Raw genomic sequence first — 21,013 nt, 5'->3', positions numbered from 1 at the left:
GAACTGTGGTGTCTTTGAGAGAACGGAGGTAGGAGCTTCGACTCATCTGCTGTTTTGTGTAATACAGTAGAGTTCTGTATGGACTACTATTAGCCACCTCTGCTGAGGAGGAACTATTCTACTTCCTTTTTTTTTCCACACCTCTTAGTTGTGAATGGAAAAAATTGAGAATACTCCACGTTTTGTTACCAGTTGATAAAAACTTTAAAAGTACTTGGGAATAATGTTTGATATTTTAGTGATAGTATTATTTTCATCTGACAAAATGTCTGTTTAAACAGGGTAAATGCTTTCTTGTTACTTCATGTAACACTAAGAAAAAAAGAAAAATTTTAAAAATTCATACATGTGCAAACTAGAAGGTGATATGCAAAATTAAAATACATTGGTTGAAGTAAGAATTATTTTTCTTCTAATGCTGTAAATAAAAAGGAGAAAACAATGGAAAAGAAAACTAATAAGGAAAGGTCCATAGGGCTTTTAATAGAAATACCCATTTGTAATATTATAACAGGAACAGAAAAATTGTGAGTTTACCTTGATCACATCCCAGACTAACCTACATGATTATAAATTTTCTGATGGGCCTCCTGTTCTGATGTTCAACAATGAACATTTTGCTTAACTTTTTTTCTAGTCCCTTCTATCATTACATTTCTTTGCTGTCCTGTCTGTGCAATTACCTTTGTGATTATAGATGTTTCCCTTGTATTGTAAAGACAAGATAGCTTGGAAAACAAGGAAAAGAGGATTACAAAGCGGGTACATGTCTTCATTGTATCCTATTCCTCCCATGCAGGTGGGATACTCCTTGCATTGCACACTCTTGAAAGTCACATCCCTCACAAAGTTTTCCGCTATTAATAGTGTTTTTGTTTTTTTCAGTTCTGTTTGTTTTAGGGGCCTTTTTTTAACCAATATTAGTTTATTCTTCCTAATAATGAATGTCTGAGAAGATGCTTGTGATAGATATAGCATAGTCCAAAAGTTGAAGTTCATTAATAATTGGAATGTTGTAGAGTATGAAGTAATGAATACTAATTACTCCTTTCATGTCTGACAGCTCCCTGTGGACCAATACATCAGCCCAGACTTTAATTTGGTTCTAGTAATGGTTTCATCAATAGCACATTAAATCTGTGTTTGAGAAGATATACAGTTGAACCTGACCCACATAGTAGATACCACTGTCATAAAATGGCCACAGGCTGACAACAGCTGGGTAATTACAAATAATTAAATCCACCAAACTCCAGACAATCCTAATTTTAAGTAAAATACATCTTATCATATCAATCGACAGAAAACATATCTGGGGAGATTTATCAACATGTACCTTTTCCAAAGCAAATTTACTGGCTTACATATTAGAGAAGCTGCTGATCTGTGAAACATCTTCGTAAAATTATATCTCTTTAATCTTTCAAATCCCCCCCCCCCACAAATATTATTGAAGTAGTTTTTGGACTTTAATCTTAGCTGGAGTAACTTTATTGTAAGATACAATTTCAGATTGTTTCTGAATTTATAAATATTTTTTAAAAGGCATTTTGTACTTTTCCTCTGTTCTTCATGTACTTATCCTTTTAATAATAATCTTCAAGTAGCATGCCCTATATAGAAACTTAAAACTAACAGTGAGGTGCCTGCGTGGCTCGGTCACTTAAGTGTCTGACTCTTGATTTTAGCGCAGTTCTGGATCTCTGAGTTGTGAGTTCAAGTTCCACATGGAGTTCGTGCTGGGTATGAAGCCTACTTTAAAAAGATTTAAAAAACTAACAGAAATATTAGCTATATAATATAAATTTATTTTACAGAAATAATAAGGTAAAAGCTATTTTACAGATATTTATCATGATTGTGTTTCCTAAAAGTGGTACTAAGATTAATAGGGGGAATCGTTTTCAGTTAGCACATTTTCAGTTTGTTCAACATTAGTATGTTCCTTGGGTTTGATGCTACATGATTATATTACAGTTGATTATAGATATTTTTACATGGGGTCTTGGGTGGGACTTTAGAACAATGTTAAATTAAATCCCACACTGTGATAAAATGTGCTCTCTTGAGCTGGAAGCTTCTAGTTTTTAAATAAACTCAGGAGGTATGTGGTTCTCTCATTATATCCCTTGTGGGTAGGAATCACTTTATTTTCAAGTTAATTCATGCCCTCATACGATATAACTCAACATTCTAGTCTCTCCTAATTTCTAAATTCAAAATAAAGTTGAATTACAGAAAAGACCTTTCTGTTCCTAAATTCAATCCAGATTTTTTTTTTTTTTTTTTGGACACATAGTCGTCTGTGTAGTAGTTGTTTGACTTTATGTGAAGGTAAATTCCAAACAGACCACAGACAAAGAACTTGACCTTATTTTCTTTAAAAAAGAAGTTTTCCTTAAAAAAAAAAAATGCAAATGGAACCAGAATTTTTTCATGCTGCCTCATAATATTTCAGTATGGATATATTGAAATATGGTATATATCAAAATATGTGTCACAATATTTAACATATAATGCATAGTATATATATTTTCTATATCTCAAAGGAAATAATCTATGATTTTCTTGTTTAGCTTCCATTTTTCTTTCTAAGCAATGGTACCTGGAGTCCTGCACCATGAGTCTTTTTTTTTTTTTTTTTTTTTTTTATAATTCTAATTGAAGTTTGCTTTTATCTGAGAAGGACGTGTTGGTTATATTAACTATATGAAGCAGCAAAACAACTCATTTCTATTCAGGACTTTCTTCCTTTTCCTGCGCCGCCTGGCCAGCTGCGCGGCTTTCAGCCGAAACCTTTCTTGAGGGGCGGGGTTTGACCAACTCTGCGGCCCCTCCTGCTGTGGTTGCTAAGTAACGCGGCCCGCTGCCGCGCGTCCCCGGGTGCTGCAGCCGCGCTCCCGGCCAAGCTGTCCCAGCCAAGCTGTCGCAGCTCCCAAGGCCAGTGGAGAAGCGGCTAATTTTAAACAGCGGGACGTGCAGTGAGGTTTTAGATGTCTATAGAAAAGTGTTTTTTTTTCTTTCATTTCTTGAGTGTGTTTTTACCCCAACCAGTGCGACTGTCTTATTCACTTATCTCAAAACCCACCTGCAATCTCTTTACCTTGACAAACAGGCTCTGATTCCTCCTATTCAGGGAACTTGTGTGAATTGTCCGTCTCAAAGTGAGAACCTTCATTACACTGATACAGTATCTTAGGGAATTTCTGTCTAAACAGCACTGTGAGAAAGACTTTGCAACCTTTTTAACAAAAGAGTTGTCGTCGTCATCATCATCAAAATAAAGTCTCCTGCAGCCATTCCTAGTCAAGACCCCAGTCTGCCACAGAAGCAAGTCCTTGTCCTAAACTGAGTATGTTGCTTTTCCAAATTTTGTTTTAGATGGCAATGAAAAAAAATAATAATGACGTTGTTTGTTCATGTGCTCAGAATATCTCATCACTAGGGAAAGTCATTCAGCAGCAACACTGAATCTTGAGAACAGTTCCACCAACAGTAAAAGCTACTTCCTTACCTTCCAGACACATACCTTAGATATAAAACGTCCAGGTTATAATATCCAACTTGAAATTCTCATCTTGATTATGTTGAGATCATGCTGCCTCAACGCACAGAGATTCTGGTTTTCAGGTAAATTTGATGATTGGGAGAAATGTTTCCCCGTGTCTGTCACAGAAATGCTGTGAACTTTGGTTAAGCTATCATTTCATGTGTGTGTGTGTTTGTTTTTGTTGTTCTTTTTTTCTTTTAATTTTAGTTAAATCCAAACTAGTTGACATATAGTGTAATAATGGTTTCAGGAATAGAATTTAGTGATTCATCACTTACATCTAACACCTGCTGCTCAAGTGTCCTCCGTAATGCCCATCACCCATGTAGTGGTTTTGATGTCGTTTGTTTACCAGTCCTTCACAATAGTGATGACCTTCTGTGACTTGAAGAAATTAGAAACCTTTTCATTCCAAAACACCTTTCAGCTGAACTTTGAATAAACTTTGAAAGAATTTTGAAATTCGAAATGTATCTGGTTTTTATTTAAACCTGACCTATGGAAAACCAAATTAATAGTTAACTTGTAGATGGTGGTCTTTTATACAATAATTTATTCCACTAACTAGTGAGCATTTTGGTGTTTTTAAAAGACTCTCTTTTTTTTCCTGAGAGCCAAAAGATAGAAAATTTTTCTCTACTTTGATTTATTTTAAAGATTTTATAAATTAATTCATATTATAAAAATATCTACCAGAAATTACAAGTCTTTGGTTAGACCTGGGCACCTCAATAATTAGTGCTATTCTCCTTCTCTAAGCAAAGATCAGCAGGGCACATTCTCTGAGCTGTGTCTTTATATTTTTTCTTCTAGCGGCTGTAGATGGTTACTGAGTCCATCATATTTTCTCAGTACCCTTTTGTGATCGACGGTCAGACAGGTCAGTGGAGGCTGGGGTCACAAGCTGTCAGTATCAAACAGCAAATTAACCTACAGTGTGCTGTAGTGAAATGAACTTTATACTAGGAGTCTAGAGACCCAGGTTCTAGTCCCAGCTCTGCCACTAAGCTATGTGACCTTGGACAAGTCATAAACTCTTTGGGTCCATAAAAAGGAATCAGTTGAATGATCTCTAGGGGCCCTTCTTGCTCTAAAACTACAAGTCTGCTAGGTGAAATAATGTTTTTGATTCACCCTATGTCCTATCCAATAAAACTGTAGTGTTTGTATTATGGAAAATAATTTTATTTCTGATCTGAAGTCATATAATCAGTCACCTGCACACCAGGCAGTGAGAAAAGGGGGCAGGAGAAGGTCACTGTCTTGAAAGGGTGAATAAAAACCCTCTAGGAGCAACCCTACCCAAAGCTTCAGAGATTGCTGCCCCACGTGATTTTCATGGTGGTGTAATGTCAGGGGCAAGTCCTGTTCGTGGGGGACATGGGGCCAGAAAATGGGTTAAGAACTACTATTTTAAGATAATAGCCACAGTTCCAAGTTTTATGTTGTTCTTCACACCTGCTCTTGCTTCTCATTGGAGTTTAGGTTCAAGAGCTCATAGCTACCCACTATATTCTAGAAGTCATAACTTCTGGACTCCTGTCTTTCACAGAAACAGCGAAGTGATTGTTTGCTTTTCCCACCCCTCTGGTTAACTCCGTTGTTTTTTTGGATCCTTCAAATCATGAGAGAGCACTAGCAGTCTGTTTAATTTTCCCAGATAGGAGATTAACCAAAAATTAACCTAGCAGCAATGATAAAACCCACTGAGTCATTATGCAGTTTTTGCCTTTCATAGATCATAAACACCCCAATTGAGGATAATTTACTATCCCTGGGAAATCTGAACTTACCAAATAATGTTTCCAAGCAAATGTAAAACCCAATTTTGTAGGCAGACATCCTTCTCTTTTCCTCTGATTAACTGTCTCCTCACTGATACAATCAGACCCGTCCCTCAAGCAGGTAGGTTTCTCATTCTCAAACCGGGGTATGTGAGTGCCTCATGGTATACGTTGGTGTACAAGGGAAGTGTGCAAGATAAATTTTGAGCCACAGAATTGTCTCTGAGCTATTTTATGGAGCATTGCTTTATCTCAGATATTTGGTTAAGTATTTAACCAGTTTAAAGCTTTTTCACCTACACCCAGAAGTAAAATTGTTCAAACCACATGCTTCATGTTGGCCAATCTCACACTTTTCTTCATGAAAGCCTTTGGAGGGGAGCAATGTTATGTGTAGTAGCTGATGGGAAAAATCATAGCGTGGTGTTACTGGGAAGTCGAGTGGGATTAGCTGCCGTTTCCTTGGAGGAGATTACATTCCTAGCCCTAACAGCGTGATCTTCTAGAGTGGCAAGAGGGTGAACAACCTGTCCTGATGCAACCCATGAGGTAAGAATGGTTTTTAAAGGGTTGTCAACCAAGATGAGTATTTGAGAAAGATGTATATGGCCCACAAAACCTGAAGTATTTGCTCTCTGGCCCTTGATAGAAACAGTTCACCAGTCCCTGCTCTAGAGAGCTTTCTCCCTGAGGCCCAGCCACCTAGATCTTCCAAAAGTAAGTTAGTCGTCTTGTGGAGGCTTGTTTTGATTTTCACATGTGGACGATATACACATCCTCACATATAGACCTCGAAATTAAACTGACTTGTCACCTCAGTTCCTCAGCCTGTGACACCGAGATAAGTAGACAACAATGAGGGAAATGGTGGAGTTGGTTTGTTCAGTGTTCTTCATTTAAATGCAATTTTTTATTTTCCTTTTATTTTTAAATTTTTTCGGTGTTTATTTTTGAGAGAGAGAAAGACTGCGCGCAAATGGGGGAGGGGCAGAGAGAGAGGGAGACACAGAATCCAAAGAAGGCTGTGAGGTGTCAGCAGAGAGCCTGAGGTGGGGCTTGAACTCATGAACCGTGAGATCATGACCTGAACCAAAGTCAGATGCTTAACCGACTGAGCCACCCAGGCTCCCCTAAATACAATTTTATAAATTATAAAAAAGTTTACATTCTCTTTCTATCTGGGGCTAAAGGTTAGTGGTTAAAACCAGAAGTTTATGAAGTATGAACTCAAATCCAGTAAAAATTCATGAGCAAATTAGGGAAAATTGAATCTAAAATCAAGGAAGGTTGTGACAGACCTGGCATTTCTGAAATACTGCTCTGAGAAGGAATGAATTCAAACCAAGATGGAGCCGTAATCAGAAAATCCCAAGAAGCACCAGAGGTTTATTCAAGTATGGGTTTTATTACTGTGATGATACAAATGAGTATCAGTTTGAATCCTGCTTACATATGAGAACCGAGGCATAGTAATTACATGAAACCTTCATTCTTGAAAGTTCCATTAAAAGCCAGTCCTGTAAATCCTGAAGCCTAGGGTAATGGTAATGCAGTGAATAGTGCTAGTGAAGAAAGATGTTCTCAAAGCTACTTTTGAGATCAGTTTTGGGAACCCTTGGAAAGAGAAATTCAAGCAATGGGAAAAATTTTGTTCTAAACAAAGATGTGGTTGAATATGTTTTCAGTCAACAAGAAGTGGGTTAACTAAGAAAGATAGCCTTGTCATAGAAGACCATCCTGTGACATGCCTCACTGTGCTCAAAAGCATGAGCGTCTGAGAAACCAGTTACAGCACAGTTCCTTACCTTACAGGTTGATAAAAGCCCATACGGTACGAACTGACCTTTTGCTAGCTTTTTGTTGTTTTTGTCTTTCTTGGTAGCACTGTTACTATTCACATACTGTGCAATTTCATCATATAAAGTGCACAAGTAAGTGGGTTTCCGTATATGCACGCACTGGGCAGCCATTACTACGGTTTTAGGCTGAGACTCTTGGGCACCCACTCGTGTCCTTTCTGTCTCTACAGATGTGCCCATTCTGGACGTTTCCTGTAAGTAGAATCATAAAATATGTGGTCCTGTGTGGCTACCTGCTTTTACTTGGCACAGTTTTTTCAAAGTTCATCCACGTTAGGTATTATCAGTACTTCTTTCCTTTTTGTTGCCGAGTAACATTCCTTTGTTTGGACGCTCTGTAGTTGGTTTATTCTTGAGTTTACAGGCATTTGGATTTTTTTTCCCCCTTTTGGCTATTAGGAATAACACTGCTATGAACCTTTGTGTATAGATGTTAAGTGGACCTGTGTTTTCATTCTTTGGGATCTTGGAGCAGAATAGCTTGGTTAAATGGTAGCTGTGTGTTTAAGATTGTGAGAAACTGCCGAATTGTTTTTCAAAGTGGACCTGCAATTTTACATTCCCACCAACAGCGTATAAAGGGTTCTGGTTTCTCTATATCCTTGCCAACACTTGTTATGGTTTAGTGTGTGTGTGTGTGTGTGTGTGTGTGTGTGTGTATTTTAAGTTTTTATTAAAGTAATTTGTACACCCAACAGGGGACTCAAACTCATGACCCCAAGATCAAGAGTAGCATGCTTTTTTCGGCTAAGCCAGCCAGGTGCCCTGTGTTTTTGTTGTTGTTGTGTATTATAGCCTTGCAGTGGATGTGAAGTGGCACCTCACTGGGGCTTTGCTTTGCATTTCCCTGATGACTAATGGTGTTGAACATCTTTTCAGATGCTTATTGGCCATTTGTGTATCATCTTTAGAGGAATGTCTATTCGCCTTCTTTATCTGTGTTTTAATTGGGCAGATCTTTGATCTTGATATGGCCATCACATTGTAGGCACCTAATGTGTATTCATTTATTGAACAGACTAAGTAGATGAATGGCTGCATTGGTATGTAATATTTTATACTCATAATGCCTAATATGAGAGAGTGAAGTAATAATGTTTGTGAGAACAGAGACCCTGCCTGTTTCTTTTATGCCCAGTGCCTTCAACACTCTCCTAGAGCTTGGCATGGTGTAGGTGTTCAATAACTGCTTGTTGAGTGACTGAATGGTTGTAACATTTTTTACTACAAATACAAATAACAGAAGAAATTATCAATAAGGTACATGATTACTTTAATGAGCATGATATCAACTGGAAAATACTTGCAAACATGTGAACAGATGGTGTCATTGCCATGACCTGTGGAACAAGGGCATGGGGCCACTGTGCTCACTGGATACACCAAGAGCTGCTGTCTGGTTCATTTATAAAACATTTGGCCTGTGGTTCATTCATCTCTTTTCTGTCTCAGTGTTTCTCTTTAACAGTGATGTGAATACTCTTTTTATTTATTTTTTTGAAGGGGAGCTATATTATACAGTCATATGCTGTTTCAGAAGACATGTGCTACCTAAATTGCTCTTCATCCTTCTAGAAAAAAATATTAAAGAGTAGGAAGTCTTGACACAGTAAAAACAACCCAAGACTAGGTAACATGTATGAATTCACCATTTAACTTAATAAAAAATGTCTCCAAAGGTGACTTCTTGGGCAGATCGTTTTCAAGCTTAGACACTTCATCAGAAACTGAAAGTCTTTGTTGCAAATATAAGATTTATGCAATGCAAACAAAACTTGAGAGTTCGATGAAGATGAGAAGTAATGAATCTTCTCAATATTTTGAGGTTCTGAGCTGTAGTGACTAAAGCTTTAGTGATTAAGAGTGATTTTGTGATTAAAGCTTTAGCAATTTAAGAATACTATGACTTTTTAAATAATCTTGACACACGAAAATTGTTTCATAACAATGTTCCTAGTCAGATTAAATGGCCATTGGTTCTGAAGTCCTTTCCTTACCGTGTGACCCAAGAGACTAATCCCAGAGTAAAATATAATTAGGAAACATTCACCAACAGCAACCTAAAATACTGCCACATTACAAATTTTGGGCATCTCTCCTCACGTTTAAAGAAAAGTTGTTGCAAACATTGAGGCATTGTAATAAAAAGGATTGTTGCCTGAATGCTGAACTTACTGTTCAATGTCTCTTTTAATTCATCCAGTTTTCCAAAATTGATAAGTTTAGTGAAATAACATTTTACCTGTATGTCTGATTTTTTTAAAATACTATATTTACATTAAAGATAATACGGCCTTTGGATAAAATTCTATCATCATTAGGATTCATCTACAATTAAACTACTTTATACACTTAAGTATGAAAGAATGCAGAATTTTGTAATTAAAATAGGCTGAGAAGGTGCTCTTTGTTTTGGGCTCACTCCTAGGCTTCTTACGTGCATTTTTACTCCAGTACGGTTTGGACCTCTGATGGAAAAGTTGGAGAAGTTTCAATATTTGTGATTTGTCACATGAATTTAAAAACTCCCACTACTGGAGAAGGTTCCCCGCAGGGGGGGAAAAAAAAGCCACAAAACAGCTTGGAAGTTTTTAATAGAATTAACAGTGACTATTACAGAAAGAATTTTCAGAGGGAAGAGTAAAGGAACCCCGCAGAAGAGTCCAAGCAAGCAAGGACTTGCATCAGCCAGAAGCCATCACCACCTCTAAGCCTGAAGGTGTTACTTGGCCCTGTGAGTGGAGCTATGGGGAAGGAGACCATCCCAAACCTGGAATCTGGTCATAGCAGGACACAGTCTTCGCCAGACCATGGCACTGAGGCAGGGAAGATGTACGCTGAACTCCCTGTCCTGTGCTGCGATCTCTTACTACTGCTTGCATTGACCAAAGCCCTTCCAGAACCCAGAGGGCAACAGAGCCCTCATGATGAAGTCCTTACATGTTACTCCACAGTATCTGAGGTAGAAAAAAGTCAGGCCCTCCGCTCAGGGAGAAGCTGCATTTGTTCAGACCTTTGCTTGCAATTGCAGAAGCCACCTCCATCTAGCTTAAGCAAAATGAAGACTGTGTCACAAGGCTGCAGGGTGAAACGGCAGCTGAGTTAAAAAGGCAGGCAGGAAGATGGGACCTGGGAGCTCATAAAATCCAGAACATGCTCCTTTTGTGTTACGCTTCAATCTATTACTGGTTTAATCTTCCCTGGGAAACCAGGAAAGTCTTTCTCTGCTGCGTGGTTTGCCAGGAGGAGAGGGTGAACTTCAACATGAGTTTATAGGTTTTATTTCCGATTCCCGCTCTTTGTTCCAATCCCAGCTCCCAGGAAAACTCACTCTGACTGGAATACTTTGGAAGTATTTCTTTGAAGTGCAACGCTCCTGGTCCCTGTGCCAAGGGAACAGGGATATAGGACAGAAACGTGCTGAGATCCCACCCCCATGCATTCCACACAGGACAGTTCTTAAACTTTGCTTTTGAGCCAGTGCCAAAACTACTGAAATACAAAGTAATTTTAAGTATATGTGTATTTTGAATATGTATATAAATTTTAAGAACATATACACTTAATACACATGCACACAAGCGCAAATACATACTCATTTTATCCTGTAAGAATAACAATGTTTAATGTAAGGTTTATTACAGAAAGTATTATAGAAGCTAACATTTGTTGTTATACAACTTTATATAATGTATTGAATTTTCTTGTTACATGACTTTGAGATGAGTACCGTTTTCACCATTTGGCATGTAAAAAATTGTGTAGAGGTTGAGTAGATCATTCCTATTTCTTTTATACTTCAGGGAGATAGTAGCTGAAAAATTTTGAATCACCTGGTCTTACAGCCTAGATACACTATCAGAATAAAGGAATGGGATGACACCAAAATATCGATTATGGTTCATGGGACTCTCCTGAATGTTTGTGTTGTACCCCTTTAGATATATCAGGATTGGAGATAAAGAATGTGAATTTAACAGGAACTTTCGTCTTATCCTTCACACAAAACTGGCAAATCCTCACTATCAGCCAGAATTGCAAGCTCAGACAACCCTCCTCAATTTCACGGTCACAGAAGATGGTCTAGAAGCCCAGCTCCTGGCAGAGGTGGTCAGTATTGAAAGGCCAGATCTGGAGAAACTTAAGGTAAAAATTATGAAATTGTGGTCAACACTTACTATCTGCTTTGCACAAGTTACAGTGTTTAGACACAGGAGTATAAGATAGGATTCCTGCCCTCCACAGCTTTAGGGTCTAACTAAGAAAAATGAGGATGTATGTGAACAATAAACAGTTCAAGGGCACTCCTGTTAAAGAAAGTAGTTAGCATCGTGCCCCTGGTAGGAGTTGGGCTAGCTGTAGGTCTGGTTTGATGCAGGTCACTAGGACAAATAAGGAGACATATAAATCATGGAAAACAGAAGTAGAGAAGCAGATACATGTTCTCGTAGGTTCAGTGATAACAGTCCAATTCAGTCATGACGAAAGAAAAAGAAGACTAATAGAGTAAGGTGGGAAAAATCAAGAGGCTCATAGCTAGTGATGATTAGCACTTACTGGAAAATGTATGACTTTACACTGACTTTAAAAAATACTGAAAATACTTAAAATGAGGGTTGAATACAAAAAACTAAAAAACAAAAAAAACCCCAGAAAACAAAAAAACACAAACAAAAAGACAGAGGAAGCCTGAAAAGGTAGAAAGAAGTCAATGGTAGAGGTGAGTGGTTGCTACAGAGACCGTATGACCTGCAAAACCAACGATATTTACTGTCTGGCCTTTTATGGAAGATGTTTGCTGCTCCTGGTGTAACGGTTTTCAAATGGTAAATTCTCAGAACATCAGGATCAGCCGGAGGCCTGAAATGCAAAGTCTCAAGCCACAGACCAGGTCTTGCCAAATGTGAGGTTCTGGAGGTAGGCCCAGCGGTCTGTTTTACCAACCCCTGCAAGGGATTCTCACCCATGTTCAGACCCCATTTGAGACGGCTTTTAATTGGATTGATTTCTGTGTCAGCCAAAGACAGCTCTGAGTTCAAGGCTGGGTGTGAGTGGGCACAGTTCCCTGAGGTCTTCTGGCAGGTGTGCTCATATTCAGTGGCATTGCAACCTGCCAGCCCCGAGTGACCCAAGGGCAGTGTTCAGAGATCGCAGGGGTGCTGCTTTGTGCATAACTGCCAGCTTGGACAGGGAACATGTCTACATTCGAAACACCCCCAAGACCATATAAAAAAAATAGTCTTGAGGCACCTGGTTGCTCAGTTGGCTAAGCATCCAAGTCTTGATTTTTGGCTCAGGTCATGATCCCACGGTCATGGGATCACACCTCCCATTGGGCTCCGAGCTGAATGTGGAGCTTGCTTAAGATTCTCTTTCTTCCCTCTGCCCCTCTCCCTTATTCATGTATGCTCTCTATAAAAAAAGAAAAGAAAAGAAAAAAATAGACTTGTTATGGTAATACACTTAGGTTTTTTTCCCCCCAAATCCTTCACAGTTTGGTTAATTTCTTTTTTTTTAAGTTTATTTGAGGGAAAGAGCATGAGCAGGGGAAGGGCAGAGAGAGAATCTGAACCAGGCCCCATGCTGTCAGCATGGAGCCCAACCTAGGGCTCGATCTCACGAACTGTGAGATCATGCCCTGAGCCAAAATCAAGAGTTGGACACTAAATTGACTGAGCCTCCCGGGCACCCCTGGTTAATTTCTTTATATGCTTTTACTTTAGATAATGGAATTTTTCACACATGCACATAAAATAGTTACAAATTTCCATGTTGGCATCATTTAGCTTCAGTGATGAGCAATATTTTGCCTTTCTACCCTACTTTTTTATCAGAAGCAAGCGTTTAAAATAAATGTTAATTTATTTTGGAATAATTTTAGATTTATTTACAGAAAAGTTGCAAGATATTACAGAGTTCCTCTATATCACTAGCCCGTTTTAAGTTTCTTCCAATGTTATCCTTCTTCTTTGTAACATAAAAATAAAATGTACTTAAAATACTGGTCTGCTTCCGAGTGCCTGGGCGGCTCAGTCAGTTAAGCCTGCACCTCTTGATTTTGGCTCAGGTCATGATCTCACAGTTTTGAGATGGAACCCCTCTTCAGGCTCTGTGCTGAGCATGGAGCCTGCTTGGGATTCATTCTCTCTCTCTCTCTCTCTCTCTCTCTCTCTCTCTCTCTCTCTTTCTCCTTCTCTTTCTGCTCCTTCCCTGCTTGTGCTCTCTCTTTCTCAAAATATATACTAAAAAAATATTTTTAGCAAAATAGTGTTCCGCTTCAATAACATATGTCCATTTGATGTTGTTCATTAAGACATAGTAATATTTCTTCCTATTTTTATAAGTTTTATTGAGATTTAATTCACCTACCCTTTTTTCCCCTCAAACTGTTATTGAAATTCTAGTTAACATAAAGTGTAATATTGTTTTCAGGAGTAGAATTTAGTGATTCATCCCTTACATATAACACCCAGTGCTCAACACAAGTGCCCTCCTTAATGCCCACCATGCATTTAGCCCATCTCCCACCCACCTCCTTCCACGAACCTTCAGTTTGTTCTCTAATCCTAGTCTCTTATGGTTTGTTTCCCCCCTTTTCCCCCCTTTTCTATATGTTTATCGGTTTTGTTTAAGTTGTATGTATGAGTGAAATCATTCGGTATTTGTTTTTCTCTGCCTGACTTATTACACTTAATGTAATATACTCTAGCTCCATCCACATCACTGCAAATGGCAAGGTTTCATTCCTCTTGATGGCCATTGTCTGTATATACCACATCTTCTTTATTCATCAGTTGATGGACATTTGGGCTGCCTCCATAGTTTGGCTATTGCTGATAATGCTGCTATAAACACAGGGGTACGTGTACCCCTTTGAGTCTATTTTCATATCCTCTGGGTAAATACCTAGTAGTGCAATTGATGGGTCATAGGGTAGTTCTATTTTTAACTTTTTGAGGAGCCTCCATACTGTTTTCCAGAGTGGCTGCACCAGTTTGATTTCCCACTAACAGTGTTAGAGATTCTCCGTTCTCCACATCCTTGCCAACACTTGTTGTTTGTGTTGTTAATTTTAGCCATTCCAACCAGTGTAAGGTGGCATCTCATTGTGGTTTTGATTTGTGTTTCCCTGATGATGAATTATGTTGAGCATCTTTTCATGTGTCCATCTGGATGCCTTCTTTGGAAAACCGTCTGTTCAAGTCTCATGCCCATTTCTTAACTGGGTTATTTGTTTTCTGGGTGTTGAGATTGATAGTTCTTTATAGATACTGGTTATTAACCCTTTATCATATATGTCATTTGCAAATATCTTTTCCCATTCTGTAGGCTGCCTTCCAGTTTTTATTGATTGTCTCCTGCTCTGTGCAGAAGTTTTTTCTTTTGATAAAGTCCCATTACTTCATGTTTGCTTTTGTTTCCCTTACTAGACACGTGTCTAGTAAGAAGCTGCTCTGGCCGAGGTCAGCAAGGTTGCTGCCTATGTTCTCTTCTAGGATTTTGATGGTTTCCTGTCTCACGTTTAGGTCTTTCATCCATTTTGAGTTTACTTTTGTGTATGGTATAAGAAAGTGGTCTAGTTTCATTCTTCTGTATGTTGCTGTCCAGTTTTCCCAACACCATTTGTTAAAGAGACTGTCTTTTTTCCATTGGATATTCTTTCTTGCTTTGTCAAAGATTGGTTGACCATATAGTTGTGGGTCCATTTCTGAGTTTTTTTATTCTGTTCCATTGGTCTATGTGTTGGTTTTGCGCTGGTATCATATTACCTTGATGACTACAGCTTTGTAGTACAGCTTGAAGTCTGGAGTCATGATGCCTCCAGCTTTGGTTTTCTTTTCAAGATTGCTTTGGCTCTTTGGGGTCTTTTGTGGTTCCATACAAATTTTAGGATTCATTGTCCTAGCTCTATGAAAATTGCTGGTGGTATTTTGATAGGGATTGCAGTAAATCTCATACCCTTTTTAATTGTATAATTCGTTGTATATTAGGTTATTTACAGAGTATCAATTCTACATTTTCAGCACCTCAAAAAAAAAAAAATAAATGCTTATTAGCTGTTAATCTCCAGTGTCCGTTCCCACCTACCTCATAACAGTCGTTAATCTCCTTTTACCCCTATAGATTTGCCTGTTCTGGACACTTCATATAAATGGAATCATTAAATATATGGCCTTTGTACATGGCTTCTTTCACTTAGCATAATGTTTTCAAGGTGCATCCGTGTTGTAGTGTATACCAATTCTTCATTTTTTATATCTGAATAATATTTCATTGTACAGATATATATATGTCATATTTTATTTATGCCATCATGGGTTGATGGATATTCAGGTTGTTTCCACTTTTTGGCTATGATGCTTAATGCTTCTGTGAATGTTCATGCATAAGTTCTTGTGTGGACGTACATTTTTCAATTCTCTTGCATATGTGCCTAGCGGCAGAATTGCTAGGTTACATATTGACTCTACATTTAACATTTAAGGAACTGCCAGACTGTTTTCAAAGCAGTTGGACCATTTTACATTTTTACCAACTATGTGTAAAAGACCCAATTTCTTCACATCTTCACCAACACTTTTTGCTCTCTTTTTGCTAATAGCCGCATTAATGCATGTGAAGTGGTATTTCACTATGGTTTTGATGTTCTTTTCCCTACAGGCTAATGGAATTGAGCATCTTTTCATATATTTATTGGTTTGATATGTCCTCTTTGGAGAAACATCTATTCAAATCTTATGCCCATTTTTAAAATTGGGTTATTTTTATTGTGTTGTAGGAGTCTTTATTTTTTTTAATATTATACTCTCATTGGGCACATAGTACAAAAATATTTTCTCCCATTCTGTGGGTTGTCTTCACTTTATTGATCGTGTCTTCTGAAGCACCTAACTTTCATTTTGATGAAATCCAGTTTATCTCTTTTTTCTTTGTTGCTTGTGCTTTTGATAACATATTTATGAAACCGTTGCCTCATAAAAGTTTGTGAAGATTTACTCCTGTGTTTTCTTCTAGGAGTTTTATGGTTTTAGTTCTTACATTCAGGTCTGTGATCCATTTTGAGTTAATTTTTGTTTGCAGTGTGAGGTAGGGATCCAGCTTCATTCTTTTGCATGTGGATACCCAGCTGTTTGGTACCATTTGTTTAAAAAAATTTTCGTTTCTCCTTGCATTGCTTTTGCTACTTGTCAGAGATCAGTAGACCATATTTCTGTGGATCTGTTGTCTACTTTGTGAATACCATACCTTCCTTATTAGTGGTAGCTTTATAGCAAGTCTTTAAGGTGAGTATTGTCAATCTTCCAACTTATTTTTCTTCCATATGCTGACTGTTGGCTCTTGTGAATTTTATACCTTTCTGTGTATACTTTATAGTCAGTTTGTCAGTATCCACAAAATAATGTGCTGGGATTTTGACTGATAGTATGTTGAATCACAGAAAGGAAAATGTGGTATCTTAACAATATTGGATTTTCCTATCATGAATATGAATTATGTCTACATTTTTTAGATCTTTGATTTCGTTCATCAGAACATGGTAGAATTCTTCATACATATCTTCAATATGATTTCCTAGATTTTTATCTAAGCAGCTCAGTTTTTTGGTCCTAATGTAAATGGTATTGTACTATACATTTTAATTTCCAATTGTTCATTGCTAGCGTATAGAAAAGCAGTTGGGTTTTGTACACTAACCCTGTATCTTGCAGCTTTGTTATAATCTCTTGTTAGCTAGGAGTCTTTTTGTTGATTCTTTGGGGATTTCTACAAAGACAACCATGCCATGTGTGAACAAAGACTGTTTATTTCTTCCATTCCCATTCTGTATACATTTTATTTATTTTGTTGTTTTATTGAATTAGTTTAAGACGTTCAGTACAATGTTGAATAGAAGTGGTGAAAAGAGATATTTGTGCCAGTTCCAGTTTTGGGGGGAAAGCATCCAGTTCATCGCCATTAAGTGGAATATGTAATGAATGTAGGTTTCATTTTTAGATGTTCTCTATCAAGTTGAAGTTCACCTCTATTTCTACTTTTCTGGGAGTCGTTATCATAAATGAGTGTTGGATTTTCTCAGATGTTTTTTCTTCATCTATTGGTATATCATATTTTTTTTCTTAAGCCTTTTGATGCAATGGATTACATTACTTGACTTTTCAATGTTGAACCAGACTTGCATACCTGGAATAAATTCTACTTGCTATAGTATATATTTCTCTTCACACATGTGTTTGATTTTGTTTGCTAATATATTGTTGAGGATTTTTACATATATGTTCATGAAAGATACTGGGTCTATAGTTTTGTTTTTTCTTGAAATGGCTTTATCTGGTTTCAATATTAGGCTAATGGGGACCTCATACAATTAGGAAGTATTCCCTTTGCTTCTATTTTCTGGAAGAAATAGTAGAAAGTTGATAGCATTTCTTCCTTAAATCTTTGGTAAACTCATCAGTGAAATCGTCTGGGCCTGGTGCTTTCTTTTTTGGAAGATTGTTGTCAATTCAAATTTTTATTTAGATATAGGCCCATTCAGATTATCTAGTTTTCCTTGTGTGAGTTCTTGGTAGATGTGTCTTTCAAGAAATTGGTCTACTGCATCTAAATTATCAAATTTGTGGGCATAAACTCATTCATAATATCCTTTTATTATCCTTTAATGCCCACAGAGTCAGTAGTGATGGTCCTTCTTTAATTTCTGACATTGTAATTAATGCTTTCTCTTTTTCTTGGTTAGCCTGGCTCCAGGGCTAAAAATTTTGTTGATTTTTGTAAAGAATCAACTTTTGACTGATGATTTTTTCCCCCCATTGGTTTCCTGTTTTAATTTTTATTGATTTCTGCTCTAATTTTTATTGTTTATTTTCATCTCCTTGCTTTATATTTATATTGCTTTTCTTTCACTAGCTTCTTAAGGTAAAAGCATAGATCATTAATTTTAGATCTTTCTTCTTTTCTACTGTGTGTTCAGTGCTACAAATTTTCCTCTCAGCACTGCTTTTGCTTCATCTCACACATTTTGATAAATTGTATTTTCATTTTTATTTAGTTTGATATATTTTTAATGTCTTTTGAGATTTCTTTCACCTACATGTTATTGAGAAGTACACTGTTTAATCTCCAAATACTTGGGGAGTTTTCCAGCTGTCTTTCCATTTAGTAATTCCTTATTTGATTTCATTGTGGTTTGAGAGTATACTTAGTATTTCTTTCTTTTAAAACTTTTTCAGGTGTGTTTTATGGTTCAGAGTTTGGTTTATCATGTGAATATTTTATGTGAACTTGAAAGAAATATGTACTCTGCTATTATTTGATAAAGTACAGTAAAACCTTGGTTTGCAAGCATAATTTGTTCCAGAAACATGCTTGTAATCCAAAGCACTTGTATATCAAAGCAAATTTCCCCATAAGAAATAATGGAAACTCAGATGATTCATTCCACAACCCAAAAATATTCATGTAAAAATGTTTACATACTGTAATATAATACAAAATAATAAAGAAAATACAAAATGCAAGGAAAAATAAACAAATTGACCTGCACTTACCTTTGAAAAACCTTTGTGGCTGGTGTGAGGAAGACAAAAGAAGGTTACTGTGTAAATGACTTTAATTAGCACGAAAGGAATCACTCCTATCTGATGGCTCAATGGAATCTCTCTTTCTTTTTTGTGCAACTTTAACAAGGAACCTATCCAGTGACACTTGCTTTCGCCTCCTTTTGAGGATTTTTGTGGAAATGTAACATTACTTTGATGATCACCCATAATCCCACAGGGAGAGAGGCAGGGGGAATGAGGGAGAAGAACCATTTGCTCATTTGTGATCATGTGACATTCGGGGTCACTACTCGTATTCCAAGACATTGTTCCTTTATCAGGTTCAAATTTATTAGAAATGTTTGATCATCTTAGGGAATACTTGCAGAACAAGTTACTCGCAATCCAAGGTTTTACTATATTCTATAAATGTCACTTACATCCAGTTAATAATGCTGTTTAGTTCAACTATATTGTTGCTGATTCTCTGTCTACCAGAATCCATTAATTCTAGATACAGGAGTTTTGAATTCTTCAGCAATGTGGCCTTGTGTGCTTCTTGGAGTTCTGTCGGTTTCTGTCTCCTGTATTTTGACACTTGGTTGTCAGAGACATGCTCACTAAAGATTTGTGTTTTTTTTTTTAAGAGAATTGATCCCTTTATCATTATATAATTCTCCTCTTTGTGCTGGATAATTTTCCTTGTTCTCGTGTGTACTTTGTCTGAAATTAATGTAGCTGCTCCAGCTTTCTTTTGCTGAGCGGTAAGTGGTGTAACTTTCTCCATCCCTTTCCTTTAAGCAGAGTAGATTTCTTTTAGAAAGTAGACAGTTGGGTCCTACTTTTTTGATCCATTTTGTCAGTCTGTGTCTTTTAATTGATGTATTTAGAAAATTCACAAAGAGATTATTGATGCAATTGGATTAAAATCTACCATATTTGTCACTGTATATTTACTGTACTCTTCCTTACCCTTTTTTTTTTCATGCTTTTTTTTTCTTTCTGCCTTCTCTGGTTTTAATTGAGCATTTCATATAATTCCACTACCTGTGGTCTCCCAGCATGTAAGTTATACCTCCTTTTTTTTTTTTTTTTTTAATGTAGTGGGGTTTTTTTAGTATTTACTATATACATTTACAAGTAACCTAAGTCCATTTTCAAGTCACATTATGATACTGCCTCCTAGGAAGTGCAAGTATCTTTTAACGTTTTCTCATTTCTTCCCTCCCATCTCTGGTAACACTGTTGTCGTTCATTTCATTTATCGTAAGCTATAATCACTGAATACCTTGTTGTCTGTATTAGTTTGAACAGTTCCCTTAAGACTAAGAAAAAAAATTTTTACCTTCATTTATTCTTTGTCTGACATTCTTCCTTTATGTAGATGTGAGTTTCTGACCTCTATCCTTTTTTTTCCTGTGTGACCAAAAACAACAACAACAACAAATTACTTGTAAGACATGTCTACCGGTGACAGAATCCTTCAGGTTTTTTTCTTTAAAAAATCTGTTTTTTTGCTTAATTTTTGAGGACTGATTTGGCAGGAGACAGACTTGTAGACTGATCATTTATTTCTTCAATATTTTGAATATTTACTCTTTTCTTGCTTGCATGATTTCTCAGAAGTTCTTTGTAATTCTTGTCCTCTTTCCTCCATAGGTGAGGTTTGTTTTTTCTTGTAGCTTCTTTTCACCTTGTTTCTTGGTATTTGATTTTCTGCAGTTTGAATATGATATGTCTAGGTGTAATTTTTTTTTGTTACTTATTCTGCTGTGAGCGTCCTGGATCTGTGGTTTGGTGAATGTCCATTAATTTTAGAAAATTCTTAGCCATCATTACCTCCACTATTTATTCTCCTTTTTCTCCTTCAGATATTCCTATGATGTGCATGTTAACACTTTTTATAATTTTCCTACAGTTACTGGATATTCTTTTCCTTTTTTTCCTCTTTCCTTTTCAGCGTGAAAAGTTTCTCTTGACCTATATTGGAGTTTGCTGATGATTCCCTTGACTGTGTCCAACCTACTGATGAGCCCATCAGTGGCATCCTTCATTTCTGTCATAGTGTTTACTTCTAACATTTCCTTTCTTACAGTTTCCGTCTCTCACCTTAAATTGTCCAAACGGTCTTGCGTGTTTTCCAGTTTCTCACGAGCCCCGTAGCACATTAAGCATAATTATTTTTAATTCTCAGCCTGATAATTTCAGAATTTCTGCCACTCCTGAGTGTTGTTCTGAGGTTTGCTTTATCACTTCAGACTGTGCTTTTTGTCTTTCAGC

General features: G+C 37.0%; 1 protein-coding gene across 2 annotated transcripts in view; it reads left to right on the top strand.

Moving 5' to 3' along the window:
• Positions 1–21,013, top strand: part of DNAH11 (dynein axonemal heavy chain 11) — a 349,268-nt gene that overhangs the window by 280,152 nt on the left and 48,103 nt on the right. For both annotated transcript variants that reach the window (XM_053218315.1, XM_053218314.1), the window contains one exon: positions 11,135–11,339. In XM_053218315.1, the coding sequence (XP_053074290.1) occupies positions 11,135–11,339 (205 nt within the window). The remainder of the gene's footprint in view (positions 1–11,134; positions 11,340–21,013) is intronic.

The sequence above is a fragment of the Acinonyx jubatus genome, chromosome A2, assembly GCF_027475565.1.
Source record: "Acinonyx jubatus isolate Ajub_Pintada_27869175 chromosome A2, VMU_Ajub_asm_v1.0, whole genome shotgun sequence".
NCBI classification, from domain to species: domain Eukaryota; kingdom Metazoa; phylum Chordata; class Mammalia; order Carnivora; family Felidae; genus Acinonyx; species Acinonyx jubatus.
Note: the sequence above shows the minus strand (reverse complement) of the source record. Positions and strands in the feature narration are given on the sequence as shown.